This window comes from Lutra lutra, chromosome 12 (assembly GCF_902655055.1).
Source record: "Lutra lutra chromosome 12, mLutLut1.2, whole genome shotgun sequence".
In the NCBI taxonomy this organism is placed as follows: Eukaryota; Metazoa; Chordata; class Mammalia; order Carnivora; family Mustelidae; genus Lutra; species Lutra lutra.
In genome coordinates, this window is record NC_062289.1 from 64,350,790 (window position 1) to 64,370,921 (window position 20,132).

General features: G+C 44.2%; 1 protein-coding gene across 2 annotated transcripts in view; it reads left to right on the forward strand.

The window, feature by feature from the left end:
• Positions 1-20,132, forward strand: part of CLTCL1 (clathrin heavy chain like 1) — a 96,668-nt gene that overhangs the window by 50,404 nt on the left and 26,132 nt on the right. For both annotated transcript variants that reach the window (XM_047697159.1, XM_047697158.1), the window contains exons 12-19: positions 3,129-3,293; positions 3,882-4,062; positions 5,403-5,566; positions 6,669-6,794; positions 7,329-7,471; positions 7,850-8,084; positions 10,293-10,415; positions 12,855-13,000. In XM_047697159.1, the coding sequence (XP_047553115.1) occupies positions 3,129-3,293; positions 3,882-4,062; positions 5,403-5,566; positions 6,669-6,794; positions 7,329-7,471; positions 7,850-8,084; positions 10,293-10,415; positions 12,855-13,000 (1,283 nt within the window). The remainder of the gene's footprint in view (positions 1-3,128; positions 3,294-3,881; positions 4,063-5,402; positions 5,567-6,668; positions 6,795-7,328; positions 7,472-7,849; positions 8,085-10,292; positions 10,416-12,854; positions 13,001-20,132) is intronic.

Below are 20,132 nucleotides of genomic sequence, written 5' to 3' on the forward strand. Positions count from 1 at the left end.
CAAAGGACCTGTTTCATTTCTGTGTGGGACTTGCACACCTAAACACAGTGCCTTTGGGCTGGGATGTGCTAGTGCCTCAGTGGACATTCTCTAGGACCTTCCTACAAGAGATTTCCAGAATCCGTGGTACAAAACTTTCATAGAAACAGTTACAACTTTCACAGAAACAATTACAAAAACAAAATCTTTTCTTTTCTTTTTTTCTTCTTTTCTTTTCTTCGCTGTGGTAAAGTATCCATAACAGAATTTACTATTTGAACCATTTTTTAAAAATATTTTATTTATTTATTTGACAGAGAGAGACACAGCAAGAGAGGGAACACAGCAGGGGGAGTGGGAGAGGGGGAAGCAGGCTTCCCGCCAAGCAGGGAGCCCAATGCGTGGCTCCATGCAGGGCTCGATCCCAGGACCCTGGGATCATGATCTGAGCTGAAGGCAAATGCTTAACAACTGAGCCACCCAGGCGCCCCTATTTGAATGATTTTTTTTTTAAAGATTTTATTTTATTATTTTGACAGAGAGAGCTCACAAGTAGATGGAGAGGCAGGCAGAGAGAGAGAGAGAGAGAGAGAGGGAAGCAGGCTCCCTGCTGAGCAAAGAGCCCGATGCGGGACTCGATTCCAGGACCCCGAGATCACGACCCGAGCCGAAGGCAGCGGCTTAACCCACTGAGCGCCCCTATTTGAATGATTTTTAAGTGCACATTTAAGTGGCATTAAGTACATTCACATTGTTGTGCAACCGTTAACCACTATATATTTCCAGAACTTTTATCATCATTACAAATAGAAAATCCATATCCATTAACTCTCCTTTTCCTTCCCCAGCCCATGGTAACACCCTATTCTACTTACCTTTTCAGTGAATTTACTTGTTCTAAATACTTCATGTAAGTAGATTCATATGATATTTGTCCTTTAGTTTGGCTTGTTTCATTTAACATTATTTTCAGGATTCATCCATGTCGTAGCATGAATTAGAATTTTATTCCTTTTTGTGTCTGAATAATATTCCATTGTATGTGTATACCACATTTTGTTTATCCATTTATTTGTTGATGGACATTGGGTTGCTCTCACCTTATAGCTGTTGCAAATAGTGCTGCTGTGGATATTGGTATGCAGGTATAAGTTTCAGTTCCTGTTTTCAGCTCTCTGGGGCACACATCAGAAGGGGACTTGCCAGATCGTGTGGTAATTCTGCACGTCACTTGTTAAGGTGCCACCAAACTATATTCCAAGCAGTTACACGATTTTCTGTTCCTGCCACAATATATGAGGGTTCCAATATCTTCATATGTTTGCCAGTGCTTGTTATTTTCTGGGTGTGTTTTTAAAAAATAGGGGTGCCTGGGTGGCTCAGTGGGTTAAAGCCTCTCTGCCTTCAGCTCGGGTCATGATCTCGAGGTACTGGGATCGAGCCCCGCATCAGACTCTCTGCTCAGTGGGGAGCCTGCTTCCTCTTCTCTCTCTGCCTGCCTCTCTGCCTACTTGTGATCTCTGTCTGTCAAATAAATAAATAAAATCTTAAAAAAATAAAAATAACAATAGCTATCCTAAATGGGTGTGAAGTGGTAGCTCATTGTGGTGGAGCATTTCTTGAACTGAAAGTTGGGGGGATGTTAAGTCACATGTATATGCTTTTTTAAATTAATTTTGCATATGTATGCATGAAAGGAGTTTGGAGAAATTTACATCAAGCTCTTAGCTTGATGGTTGTCTGAGTGGACAGGATCATAGTTCACTTTGCTCTTTACTTATTTGTCTTCTAGGTTCTTTTTCTTTATAGTCATGTATTATTGTTGTGATTAGGAAACACTGTGTTAATTATACTGTTCTGTGATTTCAGGTTATTGCAATCCACAAGTTAGCTGCTCTTATGTGGGTCATGTCTCACCTCTAGAAAACAAAAGTGCTATTAATTTGGTGTTTGGTGTTCTGTTGAACTCTTATGAGTTGGTGATCATATATGACAGCTCTTGTTAAATGAGCTTTGAAGCAGAAACTAGACATCACTCAGGAATTGAGCAGATAGACCCTAAGAAGAGCCCAAACCCGAAACAGGTGCAGCCTGGATGGGTGCACAGCTGGATACAACACCCAGAACATTAGGGCAGTCTTCTCTGGATGTCAGAGGCTGGATGCTATTTTCCTTCTTGGCTCATCTTATATTTTCCAAGTTCTTTAAATGATACTATTGCTATAATAAGGAGGAAACTTTTTTTTCTAAAGAAGATAGTAAGGATAGGTCTGAAGAAAACAAAGGGTGGGGAGCATCAGATAAGTTCCAGATATTACAAAACTGTGCTCTCAGCACTTGGTTGGGATTGTTAGGGAGCCCAGAGTGTGCATTACCCTGGAGCAGCATGATGTTAACTAGGTCTGTGGTCACTGTATGGTTGGTACTCCATACCCAGGAAGGAACAGGAAAGAGTGTGCTGGGTGACACCCAGGAGCATCAAGATTTGCTTGTAGTTAGATACTGAGGGTCAGATCACGTAACAAGGCAGCGAGGTTGCTCGTTGACTCACTCATTCTTAGTCCAGAGGTTGCTTATTTAAAGATGGTATTAAGCTTCATCAAAATTCTTTCCAGGACTGTTAGTTGTTTTTCAAACGTAACCCCCTGCACGCGCACGTGCTCACACACACCCCTCCTATCCCCAATTCTGCTTTCAACCAAATTGAGAAGCTTAATGAATACCAGTAGGATTTGTTACTTCCAGGTCTAATTGTAACTGTTGCTAGTCCAAGGATTGAGCTCATTAAAGACTCATGCTCTCATATTGACCTTGACTTGCCATAGAAAACTGTACAAATACGATGGCTGAAAAGCTGGAACAGTAGCCTGGCCTGATCCCAGTAATATGCTTTAGGGCAGAGCCTCAGCCTTTTATACACACCTGGCCCTGCACCCTAGGAGGACAGCGCCTTGTTCAAAGAGCCTCGGGTCACTTGCAAAGCTGGCTAGGGCTCTGCTTGGAGGTGGGGAAAAACCTGGACCTGGTAAAGCCTCTCTCTCCTATGATTACTTTCTGGACCTATGCCCTGGGAGGCATGGTTTGAGCAGCTACTGTTAAAAAGTTATTGCCACAATTCAGGCTTTCTTCCTGACCTCACCATTTCATAGGTTGCAGATGCCATTCTTGGAAATCAGATGTTTACTCATTATGATCGGGCCCACATTGCCCAGCTCTGTGAGAAGGCGGGCCTCCTGCAGCGTGCACTGGAGCACTACACGGACCTCTACGACATCAAGAGGGCTGTGGTCCACACTCACCTCCTCAATCCCGAGGTATTGGTGCACTGTTGGGGCACTTCTGTTGTGGATGACACCCACCTGTCATTAGGGTCACATGCTCCCAAAATTTCCCTATGTCTGTGGTTATGGGAGTGTGGCATGTGTCTTCCTTGTACGTGAGCCTTGTCACTGCTATACACAATTCTCATTCAGCCAACACACAAATTCCCCTTGCTCACCCACGCAACTGGGTTCTCATTACCTCTTTCTTCCCATAGTCCACCTCTGACTTAACCCAAAAGAGGAGAACCTATTAACATTGACAGCTCTAGCAGGGTTGTGTAAAACCATTAGCAGAAGCTAATTGGTATTGCATTCCATTTACAGAATAGGTTTTTGTATCAATTGTGGGGCGTTGCAGGTTCTGGACAGCTGGATGAATAGTTGAGGTTAGTGTCTCATCTGAAGTTAACTCCTGGCTTCCACTTTTTGCCACAAGGGATAGTTGCTTTTCAGTCCTTTTAAGTGAAGATTCTTTATATTTTTCACACTCAGTGGGAAAAACTGATCCAGTGATGTTGCCAGTGTTGGCAACATCGAGGATGGTACTTAGCTGTGGACAAACTCTTCCTTGCTTCCCAGTGGCTCGTCAGCTTCTTTGGCTCCTTGTCAGTGGAAGATTCTTTGGCGTGTCTTCATGCTCTGCTGTCTGCCAGCATCAGACAGAACCTTCAGCTGTGTGTACAGGTGGCCTCCAAGTACCACGAGCAGCTGGGCACACAGTCCTTGGTGGAGCTCTTTGAATCCTTCAAGAGTTACGAAGGTAAATTCCACAGCCTCTAGCCACCTGCACCTCCTTATCAGGTGTCGGTGTCTGCCTGCCCAACCTGAGTCTTCCTTCAGGCCAGGCTGATGTGTTGGTCAGTGGCAGAAGATTTCTGCTGTCTGGTGTGTGTTACCCAGCATAGGTCGCTTTTTTGGCATTTGCAAATGAAGCAATTGGTTGGCGTTGGGGTGGGGACGCTTAGAATCCCCCTTGTGTCCCTGGAGCCTCTATGGAACTGAGCATCTTTGTGTCACACACTCTGCTGAGTGTTCACCAGAAAACTTGGGCCAGTAGTGCTGGAGTGCATGGCTCTGAGGGGGCAGCCCCTTTGGCTTCCTCTGAGTAAGAGCCCCATGGAGGCTCAGCCCTGTGTGGTTTTTGGGCTGGCAGGCTTGACTGTGGCTGGCTTCCTCTGCCCTGTTGTGGGCATCACACCGAGAATGTGCTGGTTGGGGGATGGCTTTCCCAGGTGAGTGTCTGCTGGGGACAGGCTGAGGCAGGGATAGAAACTGAGCATTTGTCCAGCGAGGTGTTAAGCCACTGTTCTTGGCCTAGAATGTTGCAGGAGTGAAGGCAAGACCTCCCTTTAGGGGGCTGCCCCTCTTGTCAAAAGACGCCATTGCAGGAAAGGCTGCAGCAGCAATTAGGTTACATGGGTGGGGAGATGGCAGTAGAGTAGGGTTGGTGGGAACTGTCTGCCTTCAGGGTTCTGGTTCCTTCCCCCAGGTTACAGCCGAAGACCTCCTCAGGGAAGGTGGTTTTCTCTGAGTATCCTGTCCTGTTCTTGTCACCAGTACCTCCTGGCTGGCTCCTGTGAGAGTCAGGAGGTGGTCAGCCTCTAAGGAGTAACAGTGCTCTGTGACTCACCTTGCACCCCCTTCCTCAGTGGCTCCATGTGTGCCAACAGCTCAGTGTCACAGAACAGACTCTGGAGGCTCCCAGTGAAAGCCTCTGCTTTCCTCTTCCTGGTTTATCTTTTTAGAGTAGCAGCCACACAGCCCTCTTAGGCTACCTCAGTTTGAATTATTCTTGAAGATGACCAACCGTAGGATGTGCCTGAGTCCCCAGAAGGATTCCACATACACACATGAGGTATTTCACATCAGAACATCTCAGGTGTACCTCCCAAGTTTCACGGAAATCTGACTAGCTCCTTGAGGGAGATTCCAAAGCAGAATAACTTCACATAGATTTTGTAAGTTGTGAGTGGGCTGTGTGATCTGGGAGAGTGGAGCATTGTTGTTGTGGGCTGGGCCATCAAGGGCAGGTGGACTACGACTGTGGAAAAGGCAGGTAGATAGTATGAGGGCATAAGATGGAACAGTCTCTCTTTGTAGGCCTCTTCTACTTCCTGGGCTCAATTGTGAACTTCAGCCAAGATCCAGATGTGCACTTGAAATATATTCAGGCTGCCTGTAAGACGGGGCAGATCAAGGAGGTGGAGAGGATATGCCAGGAGAGTAATTGCTACAACCCAGAGCGGGTGAAGAACTTCCTGAAGGTAAGTGTGACCAGGTTATCACCTCCTTCCTTGAGCAAACCATCAGGCAGAGTTAGAAAGCTGGCTTTTTCCTCCATCAATGTCCCCTGGGTCCTTAGTGCAGAGTTCTACCTTGTGGCCTAAAGTTCTTGGAGGAGGCTACTGCTCATTTTATAATCCTTGAGGCTGGATTCTTAATTATCTTATGTGTGAGTAGAGGGAGTTAATTTATTGCTGCATTATGTTTCAGCAACATCCCAACTGTTCCTCTGTTAATTAGTTTGGGAAAGTCTATGGAGCAAATAAGCTACTCAGTGCTACGGGCAAAAAAGCAAGTGTCTTTCTTCCTCATGCACAGACAGGGGTGGATGTGGAGCTAAGTGGGGTAGCCTTTCCAACCATCTTTCAAGGACCAGGCTGTGTTGCTTTGCCATCTTCAGCATACCACCTCGAATGTTGCCTTCCTGGTCAACTGGAAGAAGGAAAGAAAGGAGGAGCCGCTCCAGTGGGTTTTGTGGGTGAAGTTGCAGGTCTCATGTGGCATTTTTATTCTCATTCCATTAGAGGAGACTAGATCACATGGCCACACCCAGAACTGCAAGGGTGCAAGGGCACCTGAGAAGGGTCGTGTAGGTATGTCCAAATGAGGGGAGGGGGAGACATTATTGTGGTAGACTGCAGAGTTGGGGCAGCCCTCTGCACTGATGGCTGATGTTCCATGGAGTATGGTTGCATGTCCAGAAAGGCAGCCCTTATTGGCAGGTGTTCTCGAAAGTAGTCTATACTCTCTGCTGCTGGGTCTCGGTCAGATTTATACATAATGATCTGTTTGTCTTAACCCAGGAGTTACTTGCTTTTAGACCAATTTGCAGTGTTATTGCCAGATTTAGTAGAGTTCTTTTCTTCTTTAACCAAATAGTATTATCTTTCCCAAGGCAAACACTATATCCCCAAAAGCAAATGCCTTAAACAACAGCATATCTAGAACAGTTTCATCTTGAGTCTCCTTGGAGCCACTCTGCTACAGAAGCAGTGCCATCTCTGTATTGATTCATGGTCCCTTCAGCCTGGCTCTTTGGGGTCTTCACTGCCTGCATTGTTTCTGTGCTTTCCCAATACACAGGAGGCCAAGCTCACAGACCAGCTTCCCCTCATCATCGTGTGTGATCGGTTTGACTTTGTCCATGACCTTGTCCTATACTTGTACCGCAACAACCTGCAGAAGTACATCGAGATCTACGTTCAGAAGGTACTACTGGGAGCATCACTGGGACCATCACTGCCGCTTTTGTGGTCATACCCAGCTGCTTTTGTGCCTTGCTTGGTGGTAATAGCCTACACCTGAGAGATTACCTCTGATCTGAATGTGTCTGAGACTGGTGGTATCCTAGCTTGGGCTGCCATAGCTGAATACCACAGGCTGCATGACTTAAGCAGTTGACATTTTCTAGAGGCTGGAAGTCCAAGATCAAGGCATTGACCCCACCACCTTGGGTTGGTTCTTTCTGAGGCCACTCTCCTTGGCGTACAGATGGCCACCTTCTCACTGTGCCTCTATATGGCTTTTTCTCTGATTCGTGCCCCATCCTTATGCCCTCAAGGAACCATAATTATGTCCTTCAAGGCCCATCTTCAAATACAGTCACATTAGGGGTTGGAGCTTCAAATATGCATTCTGTCCACCACAGGAGCCCTTTCAGACAGCCACACTGTCCAGGCCTTGGGGGACTTGTAGCAGTGACCTGTGCCTGCAGCACTGAAGTCACCACCTTGACCATTCTAGGTCAACCCTAGCCGGATCCCTGCTGTGGTTGGAGGGCTGCTTGATGTGGATTGTTCTGAGGAAGTAATTAAAAACTTAATCATGGTGGTGAGAGGACAGTTCTCTACTGATGAGCTGGTGGCTGAAGTAGAAAAAAGAAACAGGTAAGGGGTCCTAGTTTGGTATCGTCTCTTGCCCCTGGGTTCTAGTGTTTGTTGTTAGGTCTATGACTAATTCTCCAAAGTCTCTTTTCAGTCAGCCTCTAGGCTCCAGGACCAACTGTCTCTGTGGCTGGTCTTTAATGCAACAAATCTTAGATCTAATAGTGAGTTGTTTGCTATTGGTAGTACAGATCTTTGGGAAAAACTTAGCAATTGAAATCAGTTTGGAACTCAAGTCTGTTTTGGTCTCTAAAACAACCTGAGGTTAACGGAGTGAGATTTTTGTTTGTTTCTAGAAGCAAGCTTCAGAGTTCAGGGTCTGCCCTAGAGGTTTCGGTTGTTAGTTTTGAGACTTTTACGGTGCTCTTCCTTCTTTCAAAGGCTAAAGCTGCTGCTTCCCTGGCTGGAGTCCCGGAGTCACGAAGGCTGTGAAGAGCCTGCCACTCACAATGCACTTGCTAAGATCTACATCGACAGCAACAATAGCCCCGAGCGCTTCCTGAGAGAGAACATTTACTATGACAGCCGTGTGGTGGGCCGCTACTGTGAGAAGCGGGACCCACATCTGGCCTGTGTTGCCTATGAGCGGGGACAGTGTGACCTTGAGCTCATCAAGGTGGGCAGCAAAACACTAGGCTGCCAGCTATTGCTCTGGCTTCCTGGGGCAGGGCTTCCTCGGTGGGGGCTCAGGAGGGCTTCCTCTGAGCCCCACAATTGCAGATCATGTGGTTACATTGTCACCAACTTGGTTTCCTCTTGATTTAGACTCCTTGTTTCCTACCTGCTTATGTCCTGTTTGTATATATTGTATCTATAACCCTGGCTGGCCCAAGTCTGACCTTTCAGCCTTCTGCCTACAGTCTTCAGTGATACTTCGGGTCCTGAGAGCAAAATTGAACTCCTTGGCCTGACTCAGGAGGTTTTCTGTGAACCACAACCCTGTCCTCACCAGCCCGACTGCCTCCCCTCTTGCCTCTCTACCCTGGATACTTCTGTCCTGTGTGTGCTTGCACTTCCTGCTCTTCTTTTTTTTTTTTTAAGATTATTTATTTATTTATTTGACAGACAGAGATCACAAGTAGGCAGAGAGGCAGGGAAAGAGAGAGAGGGGGAAGCAGGCTCCCCACTGAGCAGAGAGCCCGATGCGGGGCTCGATCCCAGGACCCCCGGGATCATGACCTGAGCTGAAGGCAGAGGCTTTAACCCACTGAGCCCCCAGGTGCCCACACTTCCTGCTTTTCTGAGGGCAGCTTCTTTTTTTTTTTTTTTTAAGATTTTATTTATTTGTTAGAGCAAGAGAGAGCACGCACGCGCACAAGCAGGCAAGAGTGGCAGGCAGAGGCAGAGAGAGAAGCAGGCCCCCTGCCGAGCAAGGAGCCCAATGCAGGACTCGATCCCAGGACCCTGGGATCATGACCTGAGCTGAAGGCAGCAGCTTAACCGACTGAGCCACCTAGGTGTCCCCTGAGGGGAGCTTCTTACACGTGCCCTATGCCAGATGTTGCCGACCACAGAGTTCTTACTGGCCCCTTCTTGGGACATCCCCCCTAGGTCTGCTTACTGCTACCCTGGCTTGGATCTACATGTTTTATTACTTAAGTATCAAATAGTTTGAAACTTAATCTTGTGACTTAAAACTTCAGAAATCTCATGTGGGTGCACCTGATGTTTGACTGTAGGCAATTGGTCTGTTTGCCCTGGGTGCCTCAGAGTGTCTGACAATATGGTAGAAACTCAGCAGCCAGGGAAGAATCTGTTAGGGTGTCAAACGTACAGAACCAAAGCTCAAGAGCCGGGCACCAGTTTCTCATCCTCCTTTAGCTTTGTACACTGACCATGCATGTGACAGGCCGGGTCTACATAGCACCTTGCCTTGCAGTCTCTAGGGAGCCAGTTTTTGTGAAGTTGGGACTTAAGTTAGTTTCATACCATAAGCCACCTTTTGGCTGAACTTACTACTTTTTTATTAAAACTCAGTTCAGTGACCGATTAGGGATCTTTGCACCCATCTGTCCTACCGGGTGATGTATGATTGACATTCCCTTTAGTGAAGCAGTATTGAGATGAGAAAAAAAAAGAGCTTGTTACAATCGGCTGTGTCAGAAGGTTCAAAGCTACAGTGAGATTTCAGAGCAGGCCAGACCAAGCCTGCTCCTGGCTTCATGCCATGCACACATGAGCAGCCGTTGGACACATACGCAGTATTTAGTCTTGTGCCCGGCATCTGGTACCCAGCCAGTCTGATTCCCAGTAGGCCTTCGTGGGTGCCTCACATATTAGAATGTTGCAGTGGACCATTGGTTTCTTGGAAATGTATTAAAACACTCAAAAAAGGATCTCAAGTTCAATCAATGAAAGCATATTTGAAATGTTGCAGCATATATGTTGTTTTATACTAGTCCTGGGCTATTCTGATAACACTTTAGAGATGGTGACTATTTAAATAAAATTTAAAAATTAGTTCCTCCTACATATACCGTATTCCATAGCACAGGTCTAGAACATTTTCTTTGTTTTGAAAATTCTGGGTAGTGCCACTTTAGAAGGCAACAGTTAGGTTCATGCGGAGAGGAGCTACTACACAGCCATACCCATTCTGAGTTGTTATAAACTACGAAACTTGTGTTTTGAGGTAATCTGTCACTCTGAGAAGTACGTTGTCACCCCTTTGGGATGCTGCTCCTCCCATGTCAAAGTACTGTTTCTCATTTGGGCTCTGGCTGAACTAAACAAGTTCAGGGGTCAGAGGGAACTGACTGGGGTGGGTCCCCCAAATAGTTTTCACTGATTGGCTCTGTTATACACTCTAGTGTACTCATTTCAGGTTTGCAACGAGAATTCTTTGTTCAAAAGTGAGGCCCGCTACCTGGTGCGCAGGAAGGATCCAGAGCTCTGGGCTCACGTCCTTGAGGAGACCAACCCATCCAGGAGACAGCTGATCGACCAGGTGAGGAATGGAAATGGGAGTACGTGTATGCATGCCTGCTTTTTGCCCACTCACCATCTTGTGCCAGAGTGACTAGTTGAACTGTTATGTTTAACATAACATCTTCAGATGCATGACCAGACTATCTTGTGAATTTCTCTGGAGTTGTTTATTGGTTAAAGGCACAGAGTTGGCCCTGATCTCCAAAGCTGGGATGTGCTACCCCAGTAAAAGGAATATCTGACGGCCTGCTTGCTTGCTGGATCCATAGTGGTTTTTTTTTTCAGCTCAGCCCTCAATGACGCAAGGTAAGTAGCTCTTAAGGTTGTGTCAGCTGACCCTGCCTTTGTTGAGGAACCCCTTGTACCCTTGTGACTATCCAGTGCCTACTCAGAGCTGGGGCACAGTGCCGAGGCCAGGATTCCTCCTATGTGCTGCCTCGCGGATGGTTGTTGACCTCAGCCACTCACTGGGCTTTCTGTACCCTTAGGCAGCAGATGGTACTTTACCATCCCCACTGTCCCCTAGGCTTTCTGGGGACACTGTTCAGGGATGGGCTGAGATCCAGGTGGGAGCAAGACCCTGGCCCAACAAGTGGCCTTCAGGGCCTGAGCAGATCAACTAAAGTGCCCTCCCCCCACTCCTTTGTGTGCATTAGCAACCAATAGGTGGGCTTGTTGGGTTTTCACCTCTATCTCTTCTGAATTTCACCTTCTTGTTTGCTGTCTACTGTTCCTCATGTCTGTGCCATTATCTTTTTCTTAATAAACTTTACTTTGGAACACTTTTAGATGGCTAGAAGCCTGAGTTATTTTGGACCTTGTTATATCAGCTTTGGAGTTACCCATCTCTAAGATTTGTCCGAAGATTGATCTGATCTTGACAAAGACATTGAGCAACAAAGGGCTTGGGACAGAGTAGATTTAGATTCCACTAGAGATCTCTCTCCAAATTTGCAGACAACAGATACTTCTCCAGGTGTGGTCCAGCTGCCTGGCACATCTTACAGGTCTCGTTGCATTGGCACTGGGATGAGCAGCTCTAATGCCGCACTGAGCTGAAGCCAGCAGGTGCCGCTTAGTCTTCCTGTGTCTGTGTGAAGCTCCTGATCCTGTCATTATGTCTGCTGGTACTGAATATTCATAGCCGCCTCCTGAGGGGCATTCACCTCCTGTGCCTCTCTAATTAGAGGGACTTGCATGACGGCAACAGATTGCTTTAGGTCTGCAGGAGAAGCTCATCATGGAAGTTTACTTAGAGGAAGCAGCTTCCTGAGGTAACCTTAGATTAGGCATCCTGTTGACTCAAATAGATGGTGGAAATTTATTTTTGCCCTTAAAATAACCAGTGTGTATTAAAGTGCTCTAAGGTTTTCCAAGAATGGACAGATGTCATGATGGTAGGAATATACCTCCTACTTTGGATGGATTCTGTGTGCTGTCACAGTTCTCCTTCCCTTAAAGTACACCCTTTTTGTTACTATCTTCTGTGATAGCCCCTTGCCTTACATGCCTTTGTATAACCTTTAGGGTTGTTATAATGCCTCAGAAGAACTTTTGTACCCATGGTGCCATTGAGTATACAGTGGCCACTTGCGAGGTGGACTGGGCTGACTTTGATTCCAGGTCCTTTGCAGCCCTCCTGTTCATAGGGTGAAAGTTCATGGCCAGAGCTCTATATTATCTATGATATACCTCCTCTGAGCTATCTGTTCTTTCTCATTAATGCATTGCCATTGCCCATCCCTGATGAAACTTGGCAAAACTGATAGATCCTGAAGTCACTGAAGGTCTCTGGCAGAAAGTGCAAAGAGAACAATCCTGGCCTTCCAGCCTGATGTTATCTGGGAAGTGTACTCTTTGGAAAAATGTCTTTTTCCCCACTTGTGAGTTCTTTTGTAGTTGAGACACCTGTAACTGAATGAGAGGTGTGGTGGCCAGTTTTTTGTCAGTCTTGCCCTTGCCATGGTCTGAGGCTGTGGAGCTCAGGGGTGTATACTCAGTTGCATCCCTGGAAGTGGGTTGGGCCAGAGCAGCTGTGATGCTCTGGGCTAGCAAGAGCTTCCCTGGAGTGGTGTCTTCATTAGAGAAAGGGAGGCCCTATTTGCTATGAACAGTGACATAAAAAAACAAAAGATAAAAGCAAACATGCATTTCAGCCGCCTATTTAAGTGCACTGTGTTACTGGCTTTGGAGTAAATTTGTAGTATGGTTACTGGGGCAGAGATGAGTCTGCAGCCCTTTAGATGTGAGAGAGAAACTAATTGTCAAATAGAGCAGGCTGAAATCTCTGAAATTGACTTCTTTAGACAACCTTCCCTTTTTGCCTTGAGAAATCTTCTGTTTTCTCTGTGTCTATTTCAGACTGCCATGGGGTAATCCTTCCTTTCTGTTTAGCGTCAATGATAGTCTTGAATTGACTTTATCTAACCAAATTCTTTCAAATGATACTTCAAACCAGGTGGTACAGACAGCATTGTCAGAAACACAGGATCCTGAAGAGGTCTCAGTCACTGTCAAGGCCTTCATGACAGCTGATCTGCCTAATGAACTGATTGAACTGTTGGAGAAGATTGTTCTGGATAACTCCGTCTTCAGTGAGCACAGGTGAGAGTATGCTGAGGGTAGCTGCTAAATCAGTCAGATTCAAGCCACCCGCCTCATGCTCACTTTCTGTCAGTTTTGTCTTATCTCACCAGCCCAGCCTCACTGGTTACTCCCCAGTGTCTTCTCACTGGGTTCTGTATCTTCAGTCCTACCTATCTCTTCTAGCCCAACCTAAATTCTACTTTTTCCAGGAATCTGTCCTTCTTCTTGCTTCTCTGCACTGTTCTTCTTTAACCACAGTGTTCAGAAAGGGAGCTAATATTCATCAGTACCTACTATGTCCCAAGCATGTTAAACTCTTGAAATCATGGTGAACAAAGCTTGGAAACATGGCAAGAAAACTAAATCTGGGCATATATCAGGCATGACTTGCTGGAGATGTAATGTAGAACCATGATGAGTAGGAGCTTGGATAGGAAGAACATTCTAGGCAGAAACAACAGCATGAGCAGACTCTTTGGAAATAATAATAGAGCATGCTTCAGTGTGGTTGCACCCAGCATTTATTTCCACTTTAAAATTCATTATCAGAAAAAAAAAATTCATTGTCAGAGATTCTGCGTCAAACAGACCAGTGTATTTGCATCCTGCTATAAAGTAAAGACTTAATTATAAGGTATATTTTGTAGGTTGTACTATTTTATAGGTTTTTTTTTTTTTTCAAAATTAACTGTTTCATAAACCTTTTTGATCTTCAACTTTGTATTGTTTATTTTGAAATCCAGAAGGGTTTTCAGGGTCTGTGGCATTGTGTTAAAGAGACTTGTGAGGATATGTTTGGACTTTGTTTATTTGTTGTTTTTTAAGTGCTCCATGATTCATTACTTATGAACAACACCCAGTGCTCATTACAACACGTGCCCTCCTTAATACCCATCACCAGGCTACTCTATCTCCCCACTCCCTTCTGAAGCCCTCAGATTGTTTCCCAGAGTCCATAGTCTCTCATGGTTCGTCTGCCCTTCTGATTTCCCCCTCTCAGTTTTCCCTCCCTTCCCCTATGGGTCCTCCCTGCTATTCCTTCTGTTCTACATATGAGTGAAACCATATGATAATTGTCTTTCTCTGCTTGACTTATTTCACTCAGCATAATCTCCTCCAGTCCTTCCAACTTTTGTTAATACAAAGTTGGGTATTCATCCTTTCTGATGGCTGAGAATATTCCATTGTATATATGAACCTTATTTTCTTTATTCATTCGTTTTTTGAAGGGTATCTTGGCTCCTTTCATAGTTTGGCTATTGTGGACTTTGCTGCTATGATGTTGGGATAGATGTTCCCCTTCCTTTCACTACATCTGTATCTTTGGGGTAAATACCCAGTAGTGCAATTGCTGGGTCATAAGGTAGCTCATTTTTAACTTTTTGAGGACCCTCCATACTGTTTTCCAAAGTGGTTGTACCAACTTGCATTCCCACCAACACTGTAAGAGGGTTCCCCTTTCTTCCACATTCTCTTCACATTTGTTGTTTCCAGCCTTGTTAATTTTTGCCATTCTCACTGGTGTAAGGAGGTATCTCAGTGTGGTTTTGATTTGAACTGATGGCTAATGATGTTGAACATTTTTTCATGTGTCTGTTAGCCATTTGTATGTCTTTGAAGAAGTATCTGTTCATGTCTTCTGCCCATTTTTTGGCTTGATTATTTGTTTTTTGAGTGTTAAGTTTGAGAAGTTCTTTATAGATCTTGGATACCAACCCTTTTATCTGTCATGTCATTTGCAAATATCTTCTCCCATTCCATGGGTTGCCTCTTCATTTTGCTGACTGTTTCCTTTGCTGTGCAGAAGCTTTTTATCTTGATGAAGTCCCAAAGTTCATTTTTGCTTTTGGTTCCTTTGCCTTTGGAGACATGTCCTGAAAGAAGTTGCTGTGGCTGATGTCAAAGGGTTATTGCCTATGTTCTCCTCTAGAATTTAATAGATTCTTGTCCCACATTGCGGTCTTCATCCATTTAGAGTTTATCTTTGTGTATGGCGTAAGAGAATGGTCGAATGTCATTATTCTGTATATAGCTGTCCAACTTTCCCAGCACCATTTTTTGAAGAGACTGTCTTTTTTCATTGGATATTTTTTCCTTATTTGTCGAAGATTAGTTGACCGTAGAATTGAGGGTCTATTTCTGGAGACACTATTCTGTTCCCTGATCTATGTGTTTGTTTTTGTGCCTATACCATGCTGTCTTGGTGATCACAGCTTTGTAATATAGCATGAAAATGAGGCAACATAATGCCCCCAGCTTTGTTCTTCTCTTTCAACATTTCCTTGCCAATTCAGGGTCTTTTCTGTCTCCATACAAATTTTAGGATTGTTTGTTCTAACTCTTTGAAAAAATGCCAATGGGATTTTTTTAAGTAACATATAATGTATTATTGCTTCAGGGGTACAGGTCTGTGAATCATCAGTCTTATACAGTTCACAACACTCACTATAGCACATACGCTCCCCAATGTCCATCACCCAGCTACCCCATCCCTCCCACCCTGCTCCCCTCCAGCAACCCTCAGTTTATTTCCTGTGGTTAAGAGTCTCTTATGGTTTGTCTCCCTCCCTGGTCCCACCATGTTTCTTTTTTCCTTCCCTTCCCCCCACGACCCCCTGCCCTGCCTCTCAAATTATTCATATCAGAGAAATCATATGATAATTGTCTTTCTCTGATTGATTTACTTCGCTTAGCGTAATACCTTCTAATTCCATCCATGTCGTTGCAAATGGCAAGATTTGGGGGGTTTTGATGGCTGCATAGTATTCCACCAATGGGATTTTGATAGGGTTGGCATGGAAAGTATAGATTGCTCTAGGCAGCATAGTCATTTTAAAGATTTTATTCTTCCAGTATGTGAGCATGGAATGTTTTTCCATCTTTCTGTGTCTTCTTCATTTCTTTCATAAGTGTTCTGTAGTTTCTAGAGTACAGATCTTTACCTCTTTGGTTAGGTTTATTCCTAGGTATCTTATGGTTTTTGATGCTATTGTAAATGGATTCGGTTCCCTAATTTCTCTTTCTCCAGTGACAATTTTAGTGTATAGAAAAGCAACTGATTTCTTTTTTTTTAAAGATTTTATTTATTTATTTGACAGAGAGAGATCACAAGTAGGCAGAGAGGCAGTCAGAGAGAGAGAAAGGGAAGCAGGCTCCCTGCTGAGCAGAGAGCCCGACTCGGGGCTCAATCCCAGGACCCTGAGACCATGTCCTGAGCTGAAGGCAGAGGCTTAACCCACTGAGCCACCCAGGGACCCCGAAAAGCAACTGATTTCTGGTGCGTTGATTTTGTATCTTGCCACATTGCTGAATTACTGTATGAGTTCTAGTAATTTGGAGGTAGAATCTTCTGGGTTTTCCACATAAAGTATCATGTCATCTGCAAAGAGAGAAAGTCTGACTACTTCTTTGCCAATCTGAATACCTTTTATTTCTTTTTGGTGTGTGATTCCTGATGTTAGGACTTCTAGTACTATGTTGAACGATAGTGGCGAGAGTAGGCGTCCCTGTTGTGTTCCTGATCTTAAGGGAAAAGCTCTCAGCTTTTCCCCATTGAGAATGATACTCACTGTGGGCTTTTCATGGATGGTTTTTACGAAATTGAGGAATGTGCCCTCTATCCCTGCACTCTGAAGAGTTTTAATCAGGATGCTGTATTTTGTCCAACACTTTTTCTGCATCAATTAAGAGATCATATGGTTCTTGTCTTTTCTTTTATTAATGTGTTCTATCACATTGATTTGTGAATGTTGAACCACTCTTGCATCCCAGGATTAAATCCAACCTGGTCATGATGGATAAGCCTTTTAATGTACTGTGGAATCCTATTAGCTAGGATCTTGTTGAGAATCTTGGCATCCATATTCATCAGGGATATTGGTCTGTAATTCTCCTTTTTGATGGGTCATTGCCTGGTTTGGGGATCAAGGTAATGCTGGCCTCATAGAACGAGTTTGGAAGTTTTCTTTCTGTTTCGATTTTTTTTTTTAAAGATTTTATTTATTTATTTGACAGAGAGAGATCACAAGTAGACAGAAAGGCAGGCAGAGAGAGAGAGAGAGAGGAAGCAGGCTCCCTGCTGAGCAGAGAGCCCGATGCGGGACTCGATCCCAGGACCCTGAGATCATGACCTGAGCCGAAGGCAGCGGCTTAAACCCACTGAGCCACCCAGGCGCCCCCTGTTTCGATTTTTGAAACAGCTTCAGAGAATAGGTAGTGTTTCTTCTTAAATGTTTGGTAGAATTCCCCTGTGAAGCCATCTGGCCCTGGACTGTGAAGCCATCTGGGCCCTGGACTCTTGTTTTTTGGGAGGTTTGGAGTACTGCTTCAATTTTATTACTGGTTATTGTTTGTTTTTAAACTGAGAAATGCGAAATGATAAATTATGGAATGTGAAATTGTATTTTTTTAAAGATTTTATTTATTTGACAGAGATCACAGTAGGCAGAGAGGCAGGCAGAGAGAGAGGAAGGGAAGCAGCTCCCTGCTGAGCAGAGAGCCCAATGCGGGGCTCGATCCCAGGACCCTGGGATCACGACCTGAGCCGAAGGTAGCGGCTCTAACCCACTGAGCCACCCAGGCGCCCCGTGAAATTGTATTTTAAATGGAATCCTATGCCCTTATTGATTACAGGATTCTAGAGATAGGTACCTGAGGTGGCTAGGGTATTCTGTCTTGTTGTCAGGCCAACTTCCTTTGCTAGATCTTAGTCTGTTAGTACTTCCCACAGAAAACACTTAAAGGTGGTTTCTGACTCTGTGTGCTGGCTCCTTGGACACTGTTTTTTTCTCTCACATGCAATGGGACCTTCAGGTTCTTGCCCTTCTTTCTGTGACTTGAGTGCTTCACCAGACGTAGTTTTCCATGCAAGTGAAAGTAGCCTGAGTTAGCAGTGTGGCAGACTAGATACTATATACTTACACAGATCCTGTGTAAGTAGAAAAACTGAAGATGTAGGATGAAATACACAAATGATCCTTTAAAATGAGTCCATGAGCTAGTGACTTCTGCCAAACTCTGTTAAATGTGGGCTGTGTGTCCCTATAGGACACAGAGGACAAGAGATAAGACGCAAGGGCCTACAGAAGATGCGAAGTGTGCAGTGAAGCCCCTCCTCAGTGCAAGGATCAACCACCAGTATCAGCCAGCCCGCTGCTGAGAGACCAGCCAAAACAAAATAAAAAAGAGCTCTTTGAAACCGTGGGTACTAGACTGTGAGGACAAAACTGGCCCCGAGAAGCTGGCCTTCTAACAGGTTTTAGTACAATTCTGTAAACTGGCATGGGATTAAAAATCCTCAAGTGAGGAATTTAATTTTAAAACAATTGCCATCAGGTAGTGCCTTCAGATCTCTGCCAAAGACAAACACAAATCCTTTTAAGAGGAGCCTACCCTCTAGCAAGGCTTCAGAGAATTCTGATACAACATTCCGAGAAATAATGAGCTTATAGTAAAAATATGGACAAAATGCATAAGGAAACAAGGCTCCATTAGTAAGAGCCAGCAGTAAAACAGAGTAGACTCAGATCTGCTAGAGGGACTGTGGCTATTGGAATTATCAGGCATGGAATGTAAAATTACGTGTAATGTGTTTAAATACCCCCCAAAAAAGATCAAGCAGATTATTTTTTAGAGGTTTTAGTTATTTGAGAGAGAGAGAGACCCAAGAAAGCACAAGCAGGAGTAGAAGGGGAGAGACAAGCAGTCTCCCTGTTGAGTGGGGGGCCCGACATGGGGGTTGATCCCAGGACCCTAAGATCACAACCTGAGCCAAAGTCAGATGCTTAACCAACTGAGTCATCCAGGAGCCCCTCAAGCAAGATTTTTTAAATACCAAATACCTGATAAATAAAAAATGAAGTTCTATAATTGGATTTGAAGTAAACTCCAAATGGGTTTAGGGGCATTAGAGAATAAGAATTGAAAGATGCATGTGAAGAAATTGCAAGAAGTAGCCAACAGGTGAAAACTGTGAAAGAGTTTAAGATCTCTACAGGTTGAAGGTAGACCTAATCAGAGCCTCAGAGAGAGCAGGGAATGAGACCTTATTTGGAGGGGAAATGATGGAGATTTTAGCAGAACTGATGGTATTCTAGTTCTGAAATCTAGGAAACCCAGCAAATCCAAGTAGGATGAATTTTTTAAAACTACCTTTACCCACATTATAGCAAAAACTATGGAACATCAAAAAAAGTTTTTTAAATACTCAGAAGATAGATTACTTATAATGAATATAAATTAGACTGACAGCAGACTTTTCAGCAGCCTCAGTAGAAGCCAAAGGATATGGGATGATATGACTTCAGAGTACATTAATGAGAAGTTGGAAATAAAAGAATTTTTAAAAATTAGGCAAATGTAAACCTAAAGATGCTGGTATTATATTGATATTATATGTTAATATAGTATGACATTTTATGTTTTATATATATTTTTCTGTATTTAAAGCATGCAAAATAGACTTTGATATAAAAACCATTATTGAGGGATACCTAGTTGTCTCAGTCAGTTAAGCTTCTGCCTTCTGCTCAGGTCATGTTTCAAGAGTCTTGGAATTGGGTCCCACATCGAGCTCCTTGCTCAGTGGGGAGTCTGCTTCTCCATCTGCCTGCCACTCCCCCTGCTTGTGCATGCACACGCTCACACTCTCTCTGACAAATAAGTAAATAAAATCTTAAAAAAAAAATTATTGAAGTAGAAAGGGCCAGTAAGTAATCCCCACTAAAATATACCCACACATATGTAAAATATTTATTTATGACAGAGTGGCTATGCAGATGGAAATAATAGACTTGAGTAAAATGATGTTGGGACAAATGATTATATGGGTAAAAATTAAAATTTGGATCTCTATGACACACAATGTGAAGATTTAAATATAAAGTCAAAACTATCATGTTTTTAGAGTTTATGTTTAAAAGAAAAATATAGGGGCACCTGGGTGGCTCAGTGAGTTAAGCCTCTGCCTTCAGCTCAGGTCATGATCTCAGGGTCCTGGGATCAAGCCCTGCTCAGGCTCCCTGCTTAGCAGGGAGCCTGCTTCCCCCCCTCTCTCTCTGCCTGCTGCTCTGCCTACTTGTAATCTCTCTCTGTCAAATAAATAAAAATCTTTTTAAAAAAATAAAAGAAGAATATATTTGTGGTCTAATAA